Consider the following 25,425-nt stretch of genomic DNA (forward strand, 5'->3'; position numbering starts at 1 on the left):
GATTAATTTGTTATTTCTCCAGCATTTTCCGCCTTCACCTGTGACCCGTGCTTCCTGCAGCACCTGCAGTATCGTTTTCCCACTGCACTGCATTTGGCACTTGCCTTGAGCTGGAACTTTCAGTTCTGATCCTCACTTCCCCCAGATTGCTGCTGCTCTGGTGACTCAAGTGAAACAATGCTATGAATCGGAACAAAAACCACCCGAGTTTCTCATGTCATTATCAGAAGTAAATGCAACTTTCACTCATTGCTAATCTAGCTGAGTTACTCTGGGAGGCTCCGCTTGCCCACCCACGTGTTGTAGCCAGCAGGGGTCTCCTCTGGTCTTCTTTATTCTGTCCTACAGGAGGACTCCAAAACAGAAGAAAAACACTTCCTTGCATACAGTGAGCATTTCTCCAGTTTATCTATAACATGCTTGCTGTTTTTAATGGACTTTTTCAACAAGAGCTCTTTAATGACCCCAAATTCTCAATACAGCATTTACGCACCTGCTTTAGACTAGGCTGGAAAAAAAAAAAAAAGTATTTCCTAGTTTGTCAACAGGAAAATCTCTTACTGATCAACCACGATGTCTTTGGGGAGTATTTCAGGAACACAAGTATATAGTCACAAGCACTGTGAAATTATTTGACAGAATGAGAGTCAAAACATAAATGTGCATTTATTTTTTATGACAAACAAAGATCAGTTCATACACTTAAGTAAGAAAAAACAAGTCTACAAGAAGGGGAGACATTTCATACTTACATAATACATTGATATTCTCAGTCAGTTTCACAGCTGTATTTTTAGAATATGTAACTAAGAAGCAGCTTATGCCACAGAAACGGCCTGCTAGAATCTCATCAGTCTGCTTCGCTGAACATTGAACAGCACCCGCACCTGCTGCTTGGTGGGCAGCTTGTGTAGCTGCTAAAACCGATGCTGCTTTGAATCACGTGCACGTACTTGCACAAACGCACATTAAAATCGAGGTATGGGGGAACAGAATATAGGCAAAGGATTTTTTAACTACTCATCCAGGCTGCAATAAAAGCACGGACCTGTTTGAGAGGAACTAGCAATAGGCCTGTGTGAGCTGCTGCAGCCTACCAGCCGCTCCATGGGAGGCACGAGCAACCCAGATGGCCCATGCACCCCAGGGAGGCCTCTTGCTGTGACACAAACTGCCCTGCCACGGGGAAACGCAGGGCTCAAAGCATCTACCTGCTGTGACCGCTACCTGATACACCTATGGGAAGCTGTGGGTGCAGGTATGGTGGTGCAGAAGTAAAAGGGGTCCCAAAACTAAGATCCAGTCTGTGGCTGAGAAGGTTGCATCACCTAGAGATAAACTAGGCAAGAATTCAATACTGAAGGACAAATAAGGCATTCAAGGCATTTCCTGTGTAAAAAATTGTCAGCATCAGTTGACACAACAGGGTTTTATGGAAACCTTTACAAAGGTAATAGGCAGAGAGTAAAACCCAGGAGTTTACACGTCATCTTTCCGCCAACACTGAAGTTTCAGTCAGGCCCTCAGAAGGTGATGGTGGAAGCTCTCACATACACACACCCCACGCTCCGTGATTCAAAGGCAAACTTAACATAAGTGCAAGAGAGAGAAATTCCACCAAAACCAAAGTGTTCGAGCAAAACTGGTGTTGGTGTGCCACTTTTTAGAGTCTGAATTAAACTAATCCTTGATGCAACTTCCTTTCTAATACAGAGAAAGGTGAACTGCAGGCGTATTCTCCGAACAGGCGGCCTGATCTCATGCCTCTACGGAATGTTCTGAAATACTCCAAAGCAAACATCTCTGAGCTTCGTGCACGCAAGGCCTCTCAAGTCCTGAGTCTGCAATATGCTCAACTAAGAGCAGAACTGAACCCTCACGAACCCGGCATACTTTTACATCCTGTTTAGTCTTTTGAATCTGACTTACCATCACAGCAAATTTTCTACAATTTGTCTGAGTTTGTTTCAGAACTTAAAATACGGACGTTTGCTCTTGGCGTGTTTCACGGTGACGACTCCTGCTTTAACTCAGTGATTTGCTGTTTAAATGGTCTAGAATGAATAATGTCCACTTTATTCTAGAATTTCATTCCTTAACGTTTCGCTCCTCTCCAGAGACAGCCGCTGAAGATCCTTCTTGATGTCAGGGTGATCTTCCAGATCCTCATACAGCGACCGAACGATGTCCAGCTTCCTGTAGTCCACCGGCTTGACCAGACTGCGAACCACCTGGAGACATCTCTCTTTCAGGGTGAACACTGAGGTAAGAGCAGACAGAACAGAAACAAACAGAGCCCTGTCACTAGGCCTCTCATTAGCTGCCCCAAACAGCAGCCACAGACAGATGTTGTTCTTACAAGCGTGCGAATGCAGGAAACAGAATGGGGTCGTTTTATGCAGCAGTACAGGAGGGGAAAGGGTTTGCTGTTTGCCGTCGTGAGGCATTTTGTGCGAGATGTTTAAAGGTGCGCTCTGCCAGCAGCTCTGTTCGGAGCACAGCCCTGTCGCAGCACTGCCTGGGAACCCTCCCGCTCCGTCCCGTCCCCGCTGCCTTGGGGCCCGGCCCCCCCCAGCCTTACCTGGCAGGGTGATGTCGGCCTTGCTGACGTCGGGCGCGGCCACGAAGAGCTCCTGCTGGTTGACGAGCAGCCCGTCGTTGGTCCCCGCGTCCCGGAACAGCCACAGGTGCCCTAAGGGACGGGACGGGACGGGACAGCGCTCAGCGGCGCTCAGCGGCCCGGCCCGGCCCCCCCCGGCCCCCCGGCCCCGCACGCACCGCGGTAGCTGTGCATCACCCGCCCGGTGCGCGGCCTCAGCACGGGGTAGGAGCGCGGCCTGCCCTCGAAGTCCACCCAGACGGGCAGCACGCAGCGGGGGCTGCGGTTGTTGAAGACCACCTCGGACAGCTCGCGCGTGTTGGCGGAGCGCAGCCCCCCGGCCGCCCCCCCCGGCCCCGCCACCCCCCCCGCCCCCGGCACCGCCACCGGCACCGCGCCCGGCATCGCCCGGCCCCAACACGCGCATGCGCGGCGCCACCGGCGGGCGGGAGGCGCAGGCGCGGGGCGGCGGCGGGGCCGCGGGGCGGGCGGGGCGCGGCCCGGCAGGAACAAACAGGGCCCGCGGGGCCGCCGCTGCGTGCAGGGTGCCCAGCGCCCGGGGTAGGCTGGCAGCGCTGCTCTGCCCGCAGCGCAGGGACTGAACAGGCCCTGCCTCCACAGAGGCAGCGGGCAGTGCGTCAAGGCTGCATCGCCCCTCACAGGGCACAACTCAGGCTTGCTCCCTGTGCCAAACTCCTCAAACTTTAATACCTGTCCGTCTGCCTCTGTGCAGATATCGTTAGCGATGAATGCACCTTAAAGAAAACGACAAACTGGTAAAGAGTGTTGTCAGCCTCTGATGAGCAAAGACAAAAGCCTGAGAAATCACAGGACAAGCAGAGAAGAAACGGTATCTGCAACTTCAGTTTATTGAACAGATAATGTATTTTTGTAAATACAGTGGCATGTCTACAGCAGTTTAAGTTCCCTAATAAATTTATACATACTGCCACCTCGATGTGTCTACAGTAGACATTGAAAACACGAACTTTTAAATGTAACTCCTAAAAGTATCTCTGTTCTCAAACAGTAACTACAGGCAGTTTGCTGAGGCTGCGTGTGGTACCTCCCTCACCCACAGCAGTGGTACATGAAAACAGGAATCAGACACCGATAACTAGCACTAGGTTGAAGTAACCGGTATGAACGCAAACAGCAGCAGCAGCATACTGTTTAGTAATTAGTATTTTCTTACCAGAATATAAAAAAAATGATCTTAGTTTACATTTGGGCAATAGTATAAATTAAAAAACGTTGAATTGGAAACATCCTACAATAAAGCGATGCTACCTCTAAGCCCTTCAAGGTAACAGGCTCAGTAGTGCTGTTGGTCATTTTAAGACACATGTATGATTTCTACAGTTTGAGGAAGAAAAATGAGCTGTTACCTCCAAGGATATCTCAACATATTTTCTACTGTAAGCAAAGAAAATAAACATTTAATGTAAAAAACACAACAGACATAGTAGAGAAGACTCAGGCAAAGGAAAGCCCTATTAATATACCACTACTGAATCTCATTTTTGGGCGGCAGGGTGGAAAGAGATGATTTAAAAGTGGTTTCAGAACACACAGTACAACTGGCAGTTCTCAAGTTGATCCCTGGTTCAATGTTCATGTTACACAATTTCTGCGTATGTTGTTTTCGTCTTAGGATTTGACAGACAGCCATAGTCTCAGGTGTCTCCTTTACTGAACTGCTATTCAGGATGTTCTGCAGGTGTCTGCTGCCTTCCACATGGGTTACCAGAATGATCTTTTTTCTTCTACCCTTTCCCAGGTGCGCTTCAGAAGATACACTGCAGCGTGAAGCCCCCCTACGTTCACCCACACAGTTTGATTTTTGCGCCAGATGTGTCCCATTCTTGACAAGGCCTACAATCAAAAAAAAACGAAAAGAGAACAGTGATGGCTTCTTTAAGACAAGAGAGTAAGGATAAATTTGGTTTAGACATTGTTTTTGATTGTCTTCAGATGTGATTTGGGATAAAGTCAAATTCTTCAGGTCTAAAACTGTGTTGAAATGCTACTGGTTATCTCTCTAAAAGCGGATTACCTTCCATAGTGAAGTAAGCTTACTTTTTTTTTTTTTTCCTCAATAGGCGATCTTGTGCAAGTAGGTTTGATTTACTGGTAAGGTTTGTCAGAGAGAACATACCTTGGCAAAGCATTTCTTGTCCTGCGTAAGCAGAGCAGCTCTCCCTGTCCCTGGCGTGCAGATGCGGCCCATCTCCATGAGGCAGGCTGGATAGAGATCCCAGTTCTTCTTCTTTGACCCTATCCTGTAATATAGAGCAGGGTCTCCCTTGTGATTGTTGAAAAATCGTTAACCGCAGCTGGTCTTTCAGACACGCATTAGTTCATTTCTGACCACATTTACATTGATTCTAACCTGCCCTTTTAATTTAGAGTAAATCAATACTTCTTAATTAGGTCCAGTTAAGTAACTAGAGAGAACCCTAACCCTGGACACACAAACACATGCCAGCGTGACAGTTACACACAGCGAATTTAACCACGACACCTCACCTCTTTCCAAAAGGCATGTCTGTCACGATAACATCCACAGAACCAGTCCGCAAAGGGAGATTGCAAATATCCCACTGAATGATGTCTAAGGGTATGCCCAAGGAAGTACTGCTGCAAGTGCAAAGACATTCATCTCAGACATGGTTTACTGAGATATTTTTAAATTGAGGTCTATAATACTAGCTAAAGAATAAATGCAAAAATATGGTAAAGGAAATCAATGCAAAATAAATTTATTCACGAACAACACTACAGGAAAAGAAAATCACTCGTGCTCTTCTCACCTTTCCTTATTTTCGTTTTTCTTTAGTAAAGAGCAGATGTTGTTTGCTGCTCTCTTTACAGCTTGTGGGTTGTTATCACCAGCAATGTGGTAGCAACTAGGCCACTCCATAGCTCCCTGGAGGAAAATATCGATAAAGAGCAACATCAGAGAGCATCAGCACAGCTCCCTTTTAAAATACATACATGTATAAAACTAAACTATTGCAGAATACAACCAAGCAATTTGAAGATATCAATGATTTTAAGATACTGTAACAGATATTTGTTCTAGGTATCACACACCTTAAAAGCTCAAAACACTTTTGGATTTAGTTTCTTCCTGCTATAGCTTTGGGAAGGAAAATGAAAACATTTACAAAAAGCGTATTTGTAGCTGAAACGTTGCTGAGATGCTTTTGTAGTTGGCTATTCAGTTATTACCTATAAAACTTACACAAATTATTCAGTTGCAGATAGTGTCTCGAGTTTTACTATGTTAAAAAATAAAGGAAGAATCACCTCGATTGGTATTGCACCCGTACCGCACATGGGATCAACGATGATATCCGTTGGCTGTGGATCACAGAGTCTGAAGAGCAGGAAAAAAAAGGTACTTTGTCTTAAAGTCTTAAAAATAGGATTATTTTAGACCGAAGAAAACCTAAACTCTTTTAATCACTCCAGTTCTGCCCTTCTAACAAAACGTTTTCCGATTATTATTTCCGTTTGATAATTAGCATTTTATATGCGCCAATACAGTGAAATACTTTTGAGAATGCTGTGATCAGTATTTACTAAAACTGGCTAATGGATCACAGCAAACATTTACTTTTCTAAGCTGAAAAACAACCAGTGTTTCTGGACTTCTGATTTATTTATTTATTTTAAAATAAGAATTAACAGAAATTACATTTGAGGAAGCAGTGGGGAGGAACAAGGTATCTAACTTCTGATACAGAATGACTTAATTAACTGAGACTAATGTAAGACTACGTAATTACACTGACCTAAGCATGCCATAAGCCAGAGTTGAACGAAGAGTTGTGGGTCCAAAATGTGTAATATTTCTTCTGTGAAGGCTCTCTTCAGTTAATGCAATGCCCACAACTACTTCATTATTGTGAATATTCAGGAGAACCTAAAGAAAAACTTGAACTAAATATCAGGAGTAACAGAAGTTTTCCATAGCACACCTGGTGACGGTTTAAAGTGGCACCCATGATTCATGTAAAGCTGGGCAGTACACACATAAGAGCACTCTCGAAAGAAAAACAATCCACTATTTGTAATGAGGACAAAGCACACCACTGAGCATAGAGTAGCTTTTCTCATTCACACAAGACTTCAAAAAGCACTGTAAACATTACGTTGATGTTTTAAAAAAATGTTTTGTAAGTATGGGGGGCAAGTAAGGTAAGTCCTGCAAGTCACAAGGCAGCATTTCGAAGGCAGCAATAAAAAAAAAATCACACTCCTGGTCCAATCTACCATATGAATTTGGAAGGTGAAAACTATTACAGGAAAGGGGGCCAGCCCTTAGGAAGACTTGCACAACAAGCTTTTATTTTTTCTGCCTCTCAGAACACTGGTGGACCACATCTGCTGGACATCCTTTCCAAATCTCTGCTTTCCCTATAAAGGGAGAGAAACAGGGGACAACTAATGTAGTAACCTCCTTCAACCACAAAACTACAGCTTGTAGATGGAATACCTTCTGTTACCTTATACAGATATAAAACAGCAGATTAAGCAAACGTTTTATGCAGGTGAAAGTAAAGCAGAACGCTGCCTACACTGTATTTAACATGAACAGGCACTAACTCTGTAGGAGGAGGCAAAACTCTGTGTTAGAGCTTTTGGTGTGGATGAGGGAGAGGAGAAAGCATTTGAACACCAACTCAACCGCTTTGGGTTTAGCCATGTTCATCAGCTAACTTGAGGATGAGTGAAGTGTTTGCAGAGCAAAGGGGAAGCTGAGGAGGAGAGGTGTCCACACAGGGACACAGAAGAGATCATTACTGTGGATAACCAAAGCAGTAGCAGGCGGTGGGCTGTGAGGACGTGCACAGTGTCAGTGAAATTCATGCTTCTGAAGAGGCCAATTCTCTAAAAATGAGAATTAAGAAGGAATCTGTAAAATAGAAGTGTAGCTATTTCCAAGGCACTGGACAATACCTCTACATCGAAGTTGGTCATGTCAGCTTTCCACTGGAAGTGCTCCTGCACAGCTCCGCCGAAGTCTCTTGCAGCCTCGTTAGATGTAAAGCTGTGCTTGTCGCCTGCTCTGTTGCAGGTAACACGGAACTTCAACACCTTGGCATCTCCTTCGCCTTCCTTGCCCTCACCAGCCTTGGTCTCACCCCCCGAAACGCCACACGGTTCGTCTTTAGCCTCTGACTGCTCGTTGTCATCATCCCCGTTCTGTGATTCTGCTCCTCCCGTCTCCTCTGGCCCCTGGTCACCAGCTGGTTCCGCGGCTTGGGCACAGTCCTCTTGCTCACTCGCATCTTTTTGATCTGTTCCTTCCTCTTCTCCATCATCCTTCACCTTTTCTTTGCTTGCAGAACTCTGCTGATTATGCTTTTTGCGTTTTGTCTTTTTCTTTTTTAAGCTGTTGTTCAGCTCCCAAACTTTCAAAGGATCAGTCCAGGGCAGTTTCTTAACCAAATCTTCCAAATCCTTCAAAGCATCTTCCTTTAAAAGACAAAAGAAGTTGTACCACGAAGACATTCCCTCCCATAAAAAACATCCTTTTTCTAACTCACTCAAATTAGTCTCTTAAACACATAACCTGTTGCACGTTTAAGCAAAGCTTGCAGCTTTTTGTGCTATTTTTGCCACAACTGAACCGAGTTGTATTTGAAGTCAAAGGACCCATAGCATTTCGCCATTTATCTTGTAACACAAGCAGTTAACACTGAATTAGGAAATCCAGGTGATCGTTCATCATCCTCTAAGCACGACAGCACCGCAGCTGCTCTCTTCCCAGGTGCTCCCTTGCAGCACACCCCTGAAGTGCCGCTAGGCAAGCTGCCTGTGCTCGGCCTTTAAAGCCAACAACGCAAAGCCCTCGTTCCCCAGACACAAAGCTGTCTGGAAGCAGACAAACGCGCTACCCCCGCGCCCCCTGACCGGCTGGGAGGCGAGGAGCCCACCTTGGCTTCCTTGAAGTGGTAATCTCTGAACTCCTGCACCACGACGAACAGGTTGTCCACCGAGCGCAGGCGGTGCACCTGCAAGGGAGGAGAGGCCGGGCTGGGATGCGAGGCCGCCCCCCGCCGGGCGCCCCGGGCTCGCAGCAGGGCTCCGGGGCCGCCCCCACCGCCTGCCGGGCCCCCGGGGGCAGCGGGACCCTGCGGGGCGCACGCACCTGCGGCAGGCAGCGGGCCGGCACCGAGAAGTAGATCTTGCCGCGGTCCTTGCTGACCCGCGAGGCGGAGCCCAGCTTCTCCTGCACCTCCGCCGCCGCCGTGGCCTCGAACCCGGTGGGCACGGTGGCGCCGATGACGGCCAAGGCCTCCTCGGACGGGGCCGCCCCGACCGGGCCCTCCTCGGCCGGACCCGGACCCGGACCCGGACCCGCCTCCGCCATGCCCGCTGCCGGCACGCGCTGCCCCGCGGGGCCGCCCGGCTCCGCTTCCGCTTCCGCTTCCGGGCCGCGGCCGAGGCGGCAGCGCCCCCTGCTGGGCGGCGGGCAGGGGCGGGGAGGGGCGGGGCTACACATCCATAGGCCCCGCCCCCAACCCGAGGCCCCGCCCCCTCTGTCTCTGTCAGCCCCCAGCAGCTGCCCCCGAGCAGTTGCATTGAACTGCAGCAGCTTGTGTGGCTGTTATCTGATATTGGCTGTTAGTTATTACTGGCTGTTAGTTATTATCGACTGGTTATTTATTATTGGCTGGTTATTTATTATTGGCTGGTTATTTATTATTGGCTGGTTATTTATTATTGGCTGTTATTTATTACTGACTGGTTATTTATTATTGGCTGTTATTTATTATTGACTGGTTTCCTCTAATACTTAAGCCTGCGAAGGTGACCATTGCAATTCCTGCCCTACCTTTAGGAGGCTCAAGGGATCAGTCTGCAGAATGCTTTGTGTTCTCCTAGAGACCTCACCAAGCAGAACGCGGGGGTCCCGTCCCGGTGACAGACAGCAGCCCCCACTGACGGGCAGTCGCTCTGCCTATCTGCTCGATAAGGTGACAGGTAGGCTTCTCCCTTCATCGCAAAAGAGGCCCTGATTTCCTTCCTGATGAGGGAAAGATGAGCGTGTGGCTGCACAGCGGCTGTGCGGTTAGCCTGCCACTGCCTTGCTGTGTGACTTCAGAAGAGTCTCTTCAGCAGAATTGGAAAATCTGTTTTTTAATAAAGCGTGGTTTAGGTCTGCATATGGCGGATTGCGGATTTCTTTTTTATTAGTAGATTTCCACATGGGAAAACTCTGGGTTTCTAATTCCTTGGGTTTGATTTTCTTTTTTTGAAGGTGACCTGTTAGACAGCTGGATGGGTTCTTTGAGTTTGTACCTAAGTAAGGCAACGAGGGGGACAAACCTTTAAAAAATGTCGAAGCTTTCAAAAATCTTGTTTGACTGTAGATCGTGAAGCAAGCAAACAAATGTAAAACCAAACCAAAGAGCCTTAAACCACTCAGCCAACTACTTGTCAGCAGTTCTGCTGCTGCTTTCTGGCCATTTTTATACCCCCATGCCCCTATTTTGCGTCAGAGTTTTTTTCAAACAGTTCCTGGAGTGCTTTGGCGAACAGTTTTGATTTCCAGAGTAAAACTCAGGCGAATGGCTCCAGGACAGCGTGTGTAGGAGGCACTGCGTTGAGACGAGATGCACTGTCGCGAGCCCAGCCCTAGCAAAGTGTTGGACGGAGGGGGCTGTGAGCCCCCGCAATGGCCCTCCTGGTGCCTGGACGTGTCGTCAGCCGTGTTCTTCATCAGCGGGAGAGAAAGGCATTGTGCCTAGCGGTGTGTGACCTCGGCAATCCCCAGCTGAAGCACAAAGCGGTGCTAGCCTGAAACCTGGAGCTCAGCAGGGCAAATTGGCAGCTCAGTGGTTACTGCACGGGGAGAGTTAGTCGCGAGGTGCTGCAGCACTGTGAGTGCGCCCTGTGCTCCGCTCAGCAGAGAGGTGTGAAGCGAAGCTAGTAGGTGATAAGCCAAGACAAGTAGTTAACGACTTATGGTGAGAAATTGGTGTCTCTGCAGGTATTTTGGTGTTTTGGTACCCGGAGGACCATCCTGTCTTTCCTTCCCCCTGGCGGCCTTTGCTAAAAAAAACCACGTAAGTGATGACTGGCAGCTTCCGCAGGGGAAGCATCCGTGGTTGCGGAGCTGTGTGCTCAGGAAGGTCAGATGGGTGATAAGCTGATAACAGGAGGAGAAGCTCACACAGCTGATGGCAGGAGATGTACCGACAATGTCAGGCTGGTGCAACTGTGCAGCTGCGTACGCCGCTGCCCCAGGTAACTCGTCCGTGAGGTGGGTTGTGTGCAAGCTGCTGGCAGAGCCTCGTCCAGCAAGAGATGTAATGTGCACAGAACTTGTCACCACTAACAGCTCAATGACAGCAGTGAAGGAGATCCAAAGATCTCACTTCATTTGGACCATTGTGACAAAAAATAACTGCTTGGGCTGGTTTGGTTAATTTGGTAGGGCACAAGTAAATTTAGAGAGGGCGCTGAATTTCCAATAATGAATTGCAAAGGTGTGTCTGTGCCTGCCTTGCCTGGAGAAACTGCCCGTATTGCATCGATTTCAGAGCTGGAGGATTAACTCAGCGTGAAGCAGTACTGCCTGTCCTGCAGCAGCAGGGATGTGTTGCATAAACCCCATGCAGTACGTGGGTTTGGAGGAGTTAGGATTCTCTGAGCAAAGAACTACGTTTCCTTTCACATCACCACATCACCACGCAGCTGCAAAGCCTGTGCCTCCTCAGGGGCACCTGAGGTGGAGGTGGTCTTCGTGAGGAGAAGAGCGCGGGTTGGGCTCCCTGGAGCAGCCCATTTTTGTAAGGAAACACTGAGCGCTGGGCTCCCTACATTCAAAACCATCACGGACAAGTGGGAGGATAGGAAAGTCTGATGTCCATGGTGAATCAGCCTAAGCAATCCGCATTAAAGAAAACCTTTAAAGTGAGACAGCTGGTCTTTTCAGGGCCTGGGTTTTGGTTCAGACCATCTCAACTTTCACTTCGGACTGAGAAGCATCACGATTACCGAACCCTTTGCATCACAGCGAAGTCCCATCTCATCTGGCATTTTTCTTTCCAGATGCTTTGGTCATTCAACCAAGAGAAAACCTCTCCGCAGTAACGAGCAGCCCACACTTCTCTCATGTCTCTTGCTCAAGGATTTCCTGGGCTTTATGTCACAGCAGCAGCACGTGGTGGGTCCATGCAGTGACCTGGGGCTGCTCTGTTTCGTGGCATCCGGGCTCACCTGTCATCGAGTCCCACCAGTCTTTGAGGGTGGAGCTGTTGGGGATGTCAGGATCCAGCCTGGGGGCTCTACGGGCAGAGCCTGGAGTGCCTGGCGGAGAAAAGAAGCGTCCTTGGTGCTGGGCATGCCGCGCCTGCCTTCCACAGCAAGGGAACCTGCATCTCTCACTCGTTTGAGGTAGTTACTGGGCACTTGGTGAATTAAACCTCGGGGCCAACTGAGGTGATTACCTGAAACGTCCTTGAATGGAAAGAAACATTTCAACCCTATAGTAATGATTCTGTGGCAGAGTGGCTGGAAAGAAACCATAGCAACGATGTCACTTAGATAGTGAGAAAGGAAAACACAAACACATTAGAAGTACTGACTTGAGTCAGGATCAGGACTCTCAAACAGCACTGTTGTCTTTCTGGAAATTACTGGGTAATTACAAGACTTTTTCTGTATGTAGAAAAAGCACGGTCATCAGCACGGCTGCGGCTGGCACCACGCTGTGTGGCTGTTACCTGCAGTCAGTACAAATTTCGGCGTTGTTTATTCCCTCCAGCTCAGTGCTGCGTGAGACCCTTTCTGTTCCCGACAGGCCACAGATGCGCTGTTTTCCAGCTGACTCGCTGCCGGAGGGCAGAGGAGAGGACCCTGGAGCTGGGACTTGCCCCGTTTCCTTGCTTGAATCACTTCTGATTAACCCAGGTACGGTGATGAAAGGCCTTGTTGTTATGGCAGCATGAAGGCTCCGTAAAAAGGCCTTGCACATGGTTTTCTGACCTCTGGATCATTTTTATTTTTCCTCTGATTGTTGCTGTTGGAGGTATCCTTAACGACTGTCTTAGGGTTAGAGAACTGAGTCCTGTCCTTACCTCCCTGTCACCGCTTCTCTCCCGGCACTGGCTGTTAACGCACATCTCTGGGGGCTGTCGGTGGCTGTGATGGCCCAGTGACCGAGTGCCTTTAGGAACAAGCTGGCTCTCTCATTGCTCCCGTTCCTGCTGCAGTAGTGCCAAACTGGTCAGGCATCTGCCTTTGGGTTTAAGCATACACACTGAGAAGTGAAATCCACTGTTTGCTCTTCCCAAAGCTTATGAGCTGTACAGAAAGTGTTTCAGTGAATAATGTGCGTGGGGGTGTTGGGCTCTTCCCTTCTGACACCTCTTGAAGAAAGCACAGCTCTCAGAGGACCGGGTGATGGTTTTACCACTTCCTCTTCAAATGCTGTTTGTGTGGCACGTTCTTCAGTACCGTTTGTAATCCCTCTCCTGCTGATCTTCACTGCTGCACAGAAAGCTCCCGCGGATTTAACACAGAAGTCAGGTTTGGGGTTGTGTTTCAGGATTTTTGTAGGCAACCTTGTAACCTACAAGCACCTGCTAACTAACCCGCAGTCAGGCTTACTTCAAGATACCTTTGTGAACGGGTGATTCTTACACGGACATAAGGGAATAAAACAAGGCAGGGGTGGAGGAGGTAGTTCACGATTCCAGATTCTTCGTGGTGTGTTAACTTCAGCCCGCGCTGGTGGCGGTGCCTGAATGCAGTGCCAGGCAGCCCGTGGTATATGCTGCCAGGCAGCCGGACGGGCCTAAAGCGCTGGAGACCTGCGTGCTGTGTCGGCAGCCGGTGCGGGGAAAAGGAGAGGTGGTGGAGCTCAGGGGCTGCTCCAGCCCGGGGTACAGCTTCAGGGCTGGGAGCCCGCGTGGACAGGCAGAAAGTCGAGATGTGTCAGAATGCCTGCTGAGCTGGAGGAGTGGCATGCACAGCCGTGGTGCTCGTGGTAGGACACCCTGTGACAGCGCCTTTGAGTAAACAGGGTCACTCATCTCCCACCTTTCGCAGCCCAAGGCAGGTTTGTGCACTGCTCAGCCCGTCTGCTGCTGAAGCTGCCTTCCCTAGAAGTGACGGCTCCCTGCCTGTGCTGAGGCAGCGCGGGAGTCCCTCTGCATAAATTACCATAAAGCAAACCCAGGCTTCAGTCCTGCGAGCAGAGGGGATGGCCACATCACTGCAGCGCGTTGCTGTGCCGCTCTCAGGACTTGCCTGTGTCTGTAGGATGTCTCTCGTTAGCGCTCCCCTCCTGCGGTGCCCCGGCTCGTGGGGCCGCGTCCCAGCTCGGCCCATCCTGCCCGCGGCCGAGGGCTCTCATTTCGGTCAGCACCGCCAACCCAGCGGGCTGTGTCTGTGGGCCTCAGTTAACGTGGCGTGATCAGGGACACCACGCGAGGGCTGCAGCGTGAGACCACTGCCGTGGACTGGGGATCATTGGAAGGCAGCTGCGATAACGGAATCTGAAATGGAGACGTGCTCGCCCCAGTTAATGCTGTACCCGTTGCCCCTGGCCGTGCTGAGGAGCGCACCATCACAGGGTCAGCACCTTCCCGAAGCTGAAATCTCTGGAAATTTTTCATGAGGCAACCTTTTAAGGCCAAACATTGCCAGTTGGTCTGATTGTAGCACTAGTGGGAGGAGAGGGGAATACACAGCTCGTGGAAACCTTTTGTTTTGAGGTGTTTCCCCCAGCTGCACCTGCTCCTGTCCTCCAGTAACAGAAATTCTGCCCGACCCACGTGCTCAGAGCCCCGTCTTCGTGCCAGCCTGCCCTCCCCAGGCGTGCCGGCCGAGTGACAGCACAGCCAGACCGCCGAGCTGGCTGGAGGAGGTTGGTGTGCAGGAGGGGGGTGAGAAGGTTTGGGGAAAAAAGCCGTTCCCTGGGCATAGCAGCAGAGGTCTTTTCACTGGTATAAATGGTTGGTGCCGGCAGTGGGTCAGCTGGAGATTCTTAAAAAAATGGGGAAGTGGTGCAAGGCAAAGACTGTTCCCCACGCTGCAAGCACCCCATGGCACACGTCGCTGGGTTTTCTGTTCGCACGCGGTGTTTGAGCAGTTCCAGCAGGGTACTGATGCTACAGGGATACACAGCCTCTGTGTGAGACCACGAATGCCGATGAGCATCTTCATAGCTTGCACCTGCGTCTTACTAATACCTTTCATGTGAATCTTTGTTTTCTTAACAGCTCATTTATTAGCAAGTAAATTGCAGCTTGCATATTAAAAGACCTGCCAAATGTCACCTGGGGGCCAGAACAGACTAATAGACTTATAAAGTCTCTCTCTCTCTCTTCTTTCCTTCAGAAAAACAAAATCTTACAAAGTCTTACTAAGCCTTTTATTTATTCTCTAGGATGGACTCTTACGAGGTCCATAACACATGATAATATCAAACAATTCCTATGAACTTACCCGCTGTTAAACTCTCCGTGACCCTGCTCTGGCAGGACAGAGCGAGAAGCTGAGACGTCCTTGGCTTGGTGTAAGCACTGCTCTGCAACAATTAAAACAACGGGGTGGTATCAGCACTCTTCCCATCCTAAGCCAAAACACAGCACCCTACCAGCTGCTAGGAGGAAAATGAACTCTGTCCCAGCCAAAACCAGGACACACCGGCTGATAGAGTCTCCAGCTCAGCCCCGCACTGCTTCTCTGCTTCTGTGTGCATGCTGCACTTTCTGCCGTTTGCTCCAAAGAGCAGTTCGGAGCTCCTGGGACTCACCCTCGCACACAGCGAGCTGCGGGCAGTGCATGTGCCCCATGTTTCTGTGCTGCGCTGACTTCCCTCGTCTCGGGAAAGACGTGAGCCCAGACAGCAGGTATGCTGGCTGCTGCACCTCCGTGCTGAATCATTTTTAAAAGATCTCAGAGCCATGGAAGCGCCCTGCTGTTGGCTGCAAGGGGCCTTGTCCCAAACCTACAGCCACCCTGACAGGCTCAGCACCACTGCGCTGCCTGAATTCTTTACATGTCCATGAGCTTTTCTAAGGCCAGAAACACCCCCCCTGCATGTTCTGCTCTGCATGTTGTGACGAACTCTCTTTTTAAAGAGGTGTCAGCATCGTTACTTACAAGTGCTTACGATTCTAGAGCTGTGTGTTTTCAGGAGGGCACTGGAGAGGCTTTCTGCGTTAGGTACCATTGGACTCGGTGAAAGCCACGGTGGGGAAGCTGGACTTGCCCCGAGCCCAGTTACTTGGCACTAAATGGTGACGGTATTTCAAGGTGAGGCTGGGAACGCTGTGCATTTCCACGGGGAGCGGAGTCTAGGAGGAACCTCACAGGAGGGCACGCAGGCGTCTGTATTTCTGGTGACCTGGGTCTCCTTTTAGACCTGGGTGCTTTGTGACCCGCCGCTGTTTTGGATGCAAAGTGATGGTGGAGGGAGCGAGGAGCAAAAACTCGTTTCCCATGTAGAAAACGTAACTCAGAAGCCCTGTGTGGTTGGTGCGGAGTTTGGGGAACCTTTAAAGCCCATTTGCAGTCGAATGGCTGCAGCGTCCTGCGTGCTGCTCTATGGCCTGGCCCAAGTCTGCTGGTTATGAAACCAGTGACACTGCTGATTTTCTCAGGAAATAGCGCTCCCTCTGTTCTGGCCCGGGCCTGTGCTCATACAGCATATTCTCTATTAGGCTGCAGCAGGCTCTGATGCTGGTGTCAGCTCAATTTCCTCCTCTTAAGTGCATGCCAAGGACTAGCTGCCAAAGGCTGGCAAGGAAACAGCTCAGAAGAACCTAGACCAGGAATGAAAGAGGACATGGGAAGGATGCCAAGGCTTAAAGAAATAAGATAATGCAGCCATCGGGATGGTGACTGGGGAAGAAGTGCATCTCCCAGCACCGTTTCCCTTAGCCTTGCAGAAGAGAAAGGAACTGTTAATGCTAGGCACAACTCTTTCTGCAAGTATTCGATGGTTCCTTGACTATTTCTGGGCTATCTGCACATCTGTGTGGGGGAAAACAAACAACAACACCAAAACCACTAAAATCCCAGACGAAACCTCTGTGAAAACACCCAGTTCCACGGGTACATCAAGTGAACAAAGACCAGACTCAGGGTTGGTGATGCCGCGTGATGGCTGCAGGAGGGCAGTGGGGCTGCTCACGGGGTGGCGAGGACGCGCTAAGCACCTGCAGAGCTGGGGTCCGTGCTGCCTGCAGACAGCTTGCTCAGAGAGCAAAAACACCAGTGCTGTGGAGCAGTTGCCCCGTAGCGCGGGGCCGTGTCCTTGCTGACAGGAGGTGTGATTTTGCAGAGCTGCTGAGCCCTGCGGTGCTGCGACATCCCGGAGCGGAAGGCACCGCTCGCTCCTGAGCTCCCTGCAGGTAGCCAGGGTTGCTCCATACTTCCCAGCAGTGGAATTAATTTAAACATCCACCTGCTGCCTGTGAAGTTGAAAGCTACAACACATAAGCTACGTTTCTGCTTCGCCTTTGGAGGCGGCTAGCTCCAGCTTTTGGCCCTGGGTGTCGGGGAGGTCAGTGCCGTGCTGTGGCCGTGCTGCCAGGGAGCCCCCCACAGAGGGCTCGGCCACGGGGCACGGGGGAGAGGTGGGAAGGTGCCACAGGCTGCCCTTGCCCCTCAGCCCCCAGCGGGCATTTGCCTGTGGGCATCACCTTTCTTCTGGCAGGGAACAGGCGGTGGTGCCCTGGGGCCGGTGGTGCCCTGGGGCCGCTGCTCCTGCACCCGGCTGATCACCAGGGCAGGTCTGACTCGGCTTTTCATTCCCCGGGGACTGCTGCTCTGAGCATCGTGTTGCTTGCCTTGGAGGCTGGTCTTTTTCCTTGAGATGGATAACTACAGATACTCAAAATGCACGCTCATTTTTCCCTAGTACTGTTAAGCCAGAAGCTTTTCTCACGCTGTACATGTTTTACTGTCTTATGACAAAATATCTTTTGTCCTCCTTCTCTTTTCCTCCTCGAGGCATTGTATCAAAATAGGTTTAAGCATCTATGAATCTATATGGATTTAAATAATAGCAAATGGATACGCCACAGTCACTATAAAACAGATTTTTCTTAGTGATTAGGTGGATGGTAGGGAGGAAATATATCACAATAATTGGCACATGGGAAGTGAGTGCCAAATCGGTGCCAACACAAGTTTGTGCAGCTTTTTCTCTGGAAAGCAGTCCTGGCTATACTTAGCACATGCTGGGACTTTCCTGATCTGGGCTAGGATGACACCCTCGTATGGCACCACCGAGGACCGACCCCTTCTGCGCCCCGGGGCTGCAGCGTGCGCCGCTCCTGGGGGCGATGCAGCTCACTGCAGGTGACTGCAGGGACAGGCCTGGGCTGACAAACAGGAGCTCAGTTCCTCTGCCCACCTTCGCGTTTCACAGAACTGCAAAAGAAGCACAGTCGGTTGACACATGATGAGTTTAAAAAAAGGGAGAAAAGAAACCAAACATCAGGGTGTAACTGAGCAACAGCGGGGCTGCTATTTCTGATGGGAGGCTTTGAGCCGTCCTGACCCAGTCCCACGCACTTGCAGCATCCCCAGCAAACGCAGCGTGTCCTCTCTGCAGAGTTCAGCTCCCCAACCAGAATAACCTGATCAAATAAAATTGGCTTTGGGCTATAGCTATAAGTCCTCTCCGTGTCTCAGGGCTGTGAGAGCTTCCTCAGCCTATCGATGGACTATCTGTCGTGTGACACTTGCCTTCACGCTGGAGCCCACCACACCGGGCCTGCCCCTAGCTGCAGTGGGGCAGGATGCCGGGGTTAACCGGGCTGTGTTGGAAGCGGGGCACCCCGGGGAGACCTGGGCTTTGCGGAGCAGAGGCTGTGACCGAGTGGTGCGGGAACACCAGCAGCGCCTGCCGTAGTTTCTCCGTGTGGGGCGAGGGCCTGGCTTTTCTTCAGCCAAACCCAGTACTTGGGGTTGTGAGAGCTTACTAGCTTCTCGAGGGCCCTCCCAGAAGTGTGCCTGAAGCTGACCCAAGGCCAGCTGGAGTCAGCGGGAGGTGACCTATGGATTTCCATGGCTTTGGATCCAGCCTCCAGCGATGCCCTGAAGCACGTTGTCTCTGCAGGGCTGCCCTGCTGCCGCCTGCGAAGGCACCGAGGCACGGCACGGTGCTGGCTGCGCGTCCAGCTGCTGCCCGAGCCTTTGCCCAGACGCTCTCCGTGTCTCCAATCCAGTTTAGCGGCTGCTGGCTGAGGAACAGGAGCTGGAGGAGAATCAGAGGGGTTCTCCAGGGCTCACACAGATCTGTTTGGGGATGATCAATCCGCAGCTGCCGTTGATCAAGCAATGTGATTACCACTGCCCAGCCTCCGTTGCTCACCGTGTTTCCTTTGTGCTTCTCCACTGGTTCTGGGGGAGTTCCACCTCTCCCGCAGCTTGTTCCCGCTGCCTTCCCTCATCAGAGCAGCAGCTTCAGCTCTAGGTAACTGGGAAGGGAGCCCGTGTTCGGGCAGCGCTGAGGAGGGATGGGATCACCACCAAGGGCTGCACCGGCCCTTGCCCAGCCCTCGCTCAGATGCCCCAGAGCAGCCCGCGGAGCCGGCCCAGCCCCGGGTGGCTCGGTGCTGCCTGGCGGGGCTGTGCCACCCCCGAGCAGCCACATCCCTCGCCACGGGGCAGAGCGTGCCTGCAAGCCCCCCGGGCACCCCAAGGGTTCCAGGTTCCGCTAACCTCAAGATTTCTGCAAACACCCCACTGCACAAAGGCACCTCCGGCACCGCACTGCCTGCCACGAGCACGAGAAGTGAGCACAGGCGGACACGGGCACACCCGTGGTGTGCTGCCCGGTGCCGCAGGGAGCGCGCCGGGAGCTGGGGCAGAGCCTCGTGGCACTGCTGGTGGCAGCACGCGTGTGTCCCGGCCCGGAGTGGCGCTCGTCGGCATGACGACACGGGCATTGCCCATTTTGAGCTCTTTCTTTGCTGCACTTTTCTTTCTCATGTTTTCCTCTTTGTGAAGGCTTTTCATTGTCCTAAGCAGCACAGCAAATTTTAACAGGAAGAGAGTCTCCTCTGCTAGGAGAAATTTAGCTTGGACAGATAAGCGAGATCCTCTGTGATCAACCTTTCTCCGAGAAGAGATTAAAAAAAAAAAAAAAAAGAAAGAAAAGGGCAAAAGCCCTGACCGCTTTCCTTCCCCTCCTTTCGCACATTTGGAGCGCTGTGTGGCTGAGCCATGAAAGGGAGGAAGGGCTTCCTCCTCAGGCGTGTTGTACTGAGAAGGGGTGCTTCAAAAAAAACCCAAAGCTTTCCACTCTCATTTCAGGAAATGACACTGTCGTGCTGGAATTTACAATGAAGCTGTGAATGTAGCTGGAGCCCTGGGCTTCGCCGGGAGAAGGCCCCTTTGGCTGGCTGTATTCAGCTCTAATGAGAGCGCCGAATTCTCCCTGAAAGCCGTGCTTTCCATTTGGCCCCTTGCTCCATCAATTGCTGTCACCCTGAACAGAAGGCCCTGCGTGCCGCCTCCCCTCACCGTGCGCCTCGCGGCGCCGCGCTCCGCAGAGGACAGCCCGGCCTCCTGGGGCGCAGCTCTGGGCTCACAATAGCGCTTTGTTGGCCGAAACACTGACCCCGCAGTTTCCCAGGCTTTCCCTTTCTCCGCTCCCGCTGGAAGCCCCCGGCGATGCGGAGCAGCGTGGCCGGGCGCCGAACAAAGGGGTGAAGGCTCGGGGAGCCCCGAGCACCGGGGCCTGGCTGTGGGTGCCCACGGGGCTGCTGTGGGGCCGTGGGGCCGCTGCTGGCCAGGCCTCCAGCCACGGCCATCCCCGCAGCGCTGCCCAGGGTGGCTGGCAAAGCTGGAGCGAGGGGTGACGGGGTGGTTAGAAAAAAAGACAATTGTGGGGCAGCCCCTGTTTCTGTGCACTGCTGGCAGTGCTGCCAAGCACAGTACTGCGCTGTGCTCCCAGCGGGTTCGGGCGCAGGGAGCAGGAGCGTGGCACCGCGCGGCCCCTCCAGCTGCAGGGGGCTGCTCCCGCTGGAGGGGCTGCGGGGGGCACAGGGCTGCGGGAGGCTGTGTTGTACGTTATGGATCCCAAGGCGCTTCAAAATACACTAGTAAGTTTGCATTCCAGATGGAAAGATAGAGGTGATGTGGGACTAAATGAATTGCAGTCAATAAACAGCAGTGACCCAGCTGGCAGAAAGCAAGTCCGTGCCCCACAGCCGCTGACACGTGAGAGCATCTCTTTGGCTGCAGCCGGCCTCTGAGGCAAACCATTTTGAAAGGTCTGCTGGCAGGATGAGCCCAGGAACTGCTGCCGTCTGCCTTCCCATGCCTTGCTTTCATGAGCTACCATGCTGGCTGCATCAGCCAGAAAGAAAGTGGTAGGAAAAGCTGTTTCTTATTTATAGGATGCATAGTCACAGGCAGTCCTAATCTGCAAGGTGCAGAGCCAGTGGTGATGTAAATGGGTCAAGGAATAGCTGCATCTTGCGTGTGCTGAAAACGGGCTCAGTGCTACAAAAGAAAATTGCTATCGTACAACCTGCAGAAAGCAGCTGGAAACACGGCTCTTTGTATGATAGGCTTAATGTCTGCGGGATCTGGCCTTGTATCTGTAGTCATTGATACTGCTAAATGTGATTGATTGTTCATAAACAGTAATTCAGGGATGATAAAAAGACATTGTTAAAAGAGCAGCAAGCTCCTCCTCTCCTGCAAGTTCTTTTTTTGGTCTGTTGCTACAGCAACTCTGTACTAAGAACAAAGATGACAGCAAGATATTAAATTTTGCAGCAACTCAATTGACTCTTGATTTGCCTTCTTTTTTGCCTTCAGTAACTGAATCCTACTCCACTAATTGTGTTAGATTGCAGATAGAAATCATGCCTTCCTGTGGCAAGAATTCCTCTGTTGCCTTTTCTTCCTTCCCCTTAGAAACCAATTAAACTGAATTAACTTATTTAAATCCAGTGGGTGATTATAAATGCTCGATTTCTCGGATTTGTTTCTTTTACATGTGGCCATCACGTATTTTAAGCCACAACTCAATTCTTTACCCAAACCTCCAAAGCCTTACTGTTTGTACAGAGAGACAAGCAGCTCCTGGCACGCCTGTTTTTGTCAAAGCGCAGCTCAGCCAGTGGCACAGATCACAGCCGTATACTCAGAATCGCTGTAACGGAGCTCATCTGACTTTGTGAATGTTAAAATCGCCTTTAAAGGAATAGCGCGTTTTTGTTCCAGTTCCCCTACCCCCCAGTCTCAGTTTCTTTTAGGGCAGACCCTGAGAAGGTCGTTCCCTGTGTGTTCCTGGGTTTGCTCCTGCCCGTGTGAAATCACCAAATCCTGGTACGAGGCAGTCTGCAGGGGAACTGCCGTCTGCAGAGCCCCAGACCTTGGCTGTCCGAGGCCAAGCACCTTAAATGTAACAGGTTTACTTAACTATTAATTAGGTAAATTATTAATAACCATATAGCTCTGGCATCCTCAGATTCGTCGTGCTGTGCAGAGCAGTGACTGGTGCAGGCAGAGGTCTGTGCCACTGGAACAGGTGGGGTTAGCACGAGAATAGATCTAAGGAAGCAGAGCAGCAGAATGAACCAGAAACAAGGTTCCTCTGTCTTTTCCTTGAAAGTTGGTGTGCAAAAGCACTTAGTTGTAGGGTGAAATAGTACAGGGAAAGGACTCCGACCTGTCCTATGTGCAGGACCTAAATAGCCTCGCGGATTTCAAGTGCACACCTTGGATATTAACTTGCAAATGACTGCTGGACAGACGATGCCCTTCCTAGAGAGGCTGAGGCAAGCAATGCTCTCATCTTTCACTGGGCTGCCTCTGAGCATGCCGCCAGGGAGGGGTGCTGGGCTTGTTCCCACGCGAGGGGAGCAGATCTTCAGGCACCTCTCGCTGCCGCCTGCCCCCTCTGCTCCGTGCGCCTGCTCCCTGAGGAATAACCTCTGCCTCGCCAGCAGAATCTGCAGAGCGCAGCAGAGAAACGAGGTGCAGCTTTGACCGCATGGTCTCTGTAATCTCCCTGAGGAAATGCGAGGTAACAGATCTTCTGCAGGAAACTGTTAGCAAGAGACCTTTCACAACGGCTTAAGCAACATGCAAGGCAACTTTGGCCTTGTAGAGTTACGCCAAATTCTGTGTAATGACTCAAATACCTTTTACAGGAGAATTGTAGCTACTGGGAAGAATTGCTCTTGGCAAGTTGTTTATCATAACACCTCACGCTTTTAGTCACAAATAAATATTCTCCATTTCTTAGTGGTTTGAATTACTGAGCAGTGCAATGCTAAATTCTACCGTTACTACAAAGGCTTAAAAATGGTAACAGTGAAAAGCACAGCTACACAGACGGGCTCATTTTGGAGCTCTGGTTTGCTTCTCTGGATATTAACAGTTTTGAAGATGCTACACTCATGTATTTGAAGATATCCTACTTCTGATGGAACTGTTGGAAGCCCAAAGGAAAAAACAAAACAAAACAAAAACAAAAACAAGCTTCTGGGATGCTTTACCTGAAGAACATACTGGCTCCCAACTTACATCCTCCTACACAAGCCGTTTGGAAGGCACAGAAGCCCTGCGTAGGGTCCCTAGTATAAACAGGCTTGTTACCAATGCACGTTAGTGAAGGTAAAATGCAAATCATCTGGAGAAGAGATGGTGCTAGCTGCTTGCAATGCTCTGCTGCAAGAAGTCTTGCTTGGTGCTGTCCACAGAAGGGCTCCCAGTGCTGTGTAGGCTCGCGGCTGTCGCAGGGCACAGAACTCCAGCACAGGCCGGCCTCTGACGGGACCACCAGCCCTGTTAGCGTGGCTTGTGCCGAGCGTTGTGCTCAGGACAGCTCGTGGGTCTGTGCTGGAACAGCTGTAAGAAAGGCCATGGATGGAAATGGCAGCAATTGGCTTCTGGTTCCTGTTTTGTTTTGTTCCCCCCTCATCTGAGCATCTCAGATGGCTGCAGAATGTCTAACGCCTTGCAGCCTCCTGGAGTTTTCAGGTGGAGAACCTAAGGCCTGTAGAAATCGGGATTTTCTGCTTTTTTTTTTCTTTTGTACGCAGTTATTTTGGGTGCAAAGGCAGGATACATCCATACAGCTACGTCAGTGCCAAGCTGTGATGGCACTTTACTACACAGATAAAAAAGGGCACGGAGGGAGGACTGGTTCTCTTGTTAACACGACAAGATAACAGAACTTTGCTGGCAGAAAACAGTACATAAGATTCTCAAAACCAAAGGTGATGTCGTGTGGTGCAAACAGCTTCCATGCTGCCTGCCTCCAACTGGTTTATTTTTACACCGGGAAATTTATACGGAATTTTTTCCAGTGGTATTGCCCTGCAGATATACGCGGATAGGGCTGGATTCTGGTTCCCTACTCGACATTTTGCAGATTTTGTTCCACGGAGGATCCCACTGACACCGTGAGGGCAGCCTGGGCTGCTCTCAAGCGTAGGAGCCCAAGGACGAGCCCCAGCTCCTAACCTGGCAGAGCTGCGGCTGCTGAGCCGGGGCCCACGGCAGCCTTCCAGACGGGTCGCGAAGGGTCCTGCAGCACATGGGAGGTGGGGGCCGGCCCCTGCCCAAGCTGCCCCACACCGCGGACGAGGCCGTGGCAGCTCATTCTGCCTCCCGGACACCTCAGAGGGCAGGGAGAGCAAGGAAGCCGTGGGGCCACGCGGCGCGGCCGCCACGCTCTGGGGCAGAGAGCTGGCGGCAAGGAGCAGCTGATAGTGTGTGCACAGCACCGGGAGGGCTTCACAGCCACGGTTCTGTCTGTGGCAGCGCAGGCCTGGCGTGCCCTGCCCGATCAGCCTCCTCACGGCCAGGCAGGGCCGCATCCCGGGGGCAGCCATCGCCTGCGGGCTGAGGCCGCCGTGCACGCGGGGAGCGCCTCGCCAAACACCCGCAGTCCGGAGCTGGAAACAAAGAGTGCAAGGAGCTTCTGCCTCAAGAATTTTCCTTAAATTAGGAATTGCTTTAAGCGAACATTACCTCTGCTTCCTGAGCACACACAAGGCTACTGCCCTGGAAATAATCTGCATTAGCCGTACTGGAGTGGCCACGTTGCCATAGTTACCGTTGGTTTCTCTGTACCTCCAGCCTGAAGTATTTACTGTGATTAAAGCCCATCCCATTCTTCCTCTAAAAATTGTGCTGAAAGTGTCACAAAGTGAATTAAAATCTAACCCTTCCTTTCAGAAAGCCGTTGTAAGGATTCCAGGAACAGTCTCAGGCTGGTGTGTGGCAGAGATCACTGACCTCCGGCTGGACTCTCTCTCTTCAGACATTGCTGCTGCTTTATTTTTAGTGATATCTGAATAACAGAAAATCCTGACTAACCTCATTTCAGCTTTGCTTTTTTTCCTTGCACCTTTGCGTTGCAGATTACTTAGACGAAAGGTGTTTAAGGTCCTCGATACGGCCATAAGCTCGAACTAACCTGGCAGGAAAATCAGAGCCTGCCCGGTGGCATAGCTGGGTAGTAGGGAACGTTGCTGCTCACTCGCCTAGTAAGTGTGAGTGTTGCAGGGAAGAGCAACTGGCACAGGGATGGGCATTTAGAAACGGCCCAGCCTTCTCTTTTGCTGCGGGGTTGTTTTTTGGAGCGGGGAGAGGCAGCACACGGGGCCGGCCGTGCCCCGGCAGCGGCGGCGCCCCCCGCACAGCCCCGCACAGCCCCCGGGGGCGGGGCCGCAGGGGCGGGGCCAAGCTTGAGGCCCCGCCCCCTTCGACGGCCCCCTCCGCCCTGCCGCTGAGGGCGGGGCCGGCAGGCGGAGGAGGGGCGTGGCCGCGCCCCGCCCCAGCCCCGCCCCCTCCCTCGCCCCGCCCCCTCG

The 25,425-nt window shown here is 51.4% G+C and overlaps 2 protein-coding genes and 1 long non-coding RNA gene across 3 annotated transcripts; 1 reads left to right on the plus strand and 2 right to left on the minus strand.

The window, feature by feature from the left end:
* Positions 1-641: 641 nt before the first annotated feature.
* Positions 642-3,004, minus strand: VHL (von Hippel-Lindau tumor suppressor; the record flags this gene model as incomplete). Its single annotated transcript, XM_084530834.1, has 3 exons — positions 642-2,260; positions 2,582-2,692; positions 2,779-3,004. The coding sequence occupies 3 exons, from the start codon at positions 3,002-3,004 to the stop codon at positions 2,076-2,078; spliced, it is 522 nt and encodes a 173-aa protein (XP_084386960.1). The 3' UTR covers positions 642-2,075.
* Positions 3,005-3,106: 102 nt separating this feature from the next.
* LOC311442137 lies at positions 3,107-24,935 on the plus strand. The gene is made up of 4 exons (XR_014696461.1): positions 3,107-3,449; positions 4,380-4,529; positions 5,860-6,002; positions 24,791-24,935. It is a non-coding gene; the product is annotated as an uncharacterized lncRNA (long non-coding RNA).
* Positions 3,450-9,004, minus strand: THUMPD3 (THUMP domain 3 tRNA guanosine methyltransferase). Its single transcript, XM_084530968.1, has 9 exons — positions 8,763-9,004; positions 8,548-8,625; positions 7,568-8,086; positions 6,400-6,530; positions 5,912-5,981; positions 5,413-5,528; positions 5,129-5,239; positions 4,758-4,881; positions 3,450-4,474 (listed from the first exon to the last, which is right to left on the minus strand). Exons 1-9 carry the CDS (start codon positions 8,982-8,984, stop codon positions 4,343-4,345), a joined length of 1,503 nt encoding a protein of 500 aa, XP_084387094.1. The 5' UTR covers positions 8,985-9,004; the 3' UTR covers positions 3,450-4,342.
* Positions 24,936-25,425: the final 490 nt, after the last annotated feature.

Source organism: Aythya ferina (genome assembly GCF_964211825.1).
Source record: "Aythya ferina genome assembly, chromosome: 10".
In the NCBI taxonomy this organism is placed as follows: domain Eukaryota; kingdom Metazoa; phylum Chordata; class Aves; order Anseriformes; family Anatidae; genus Aythya; species Aythya ferina.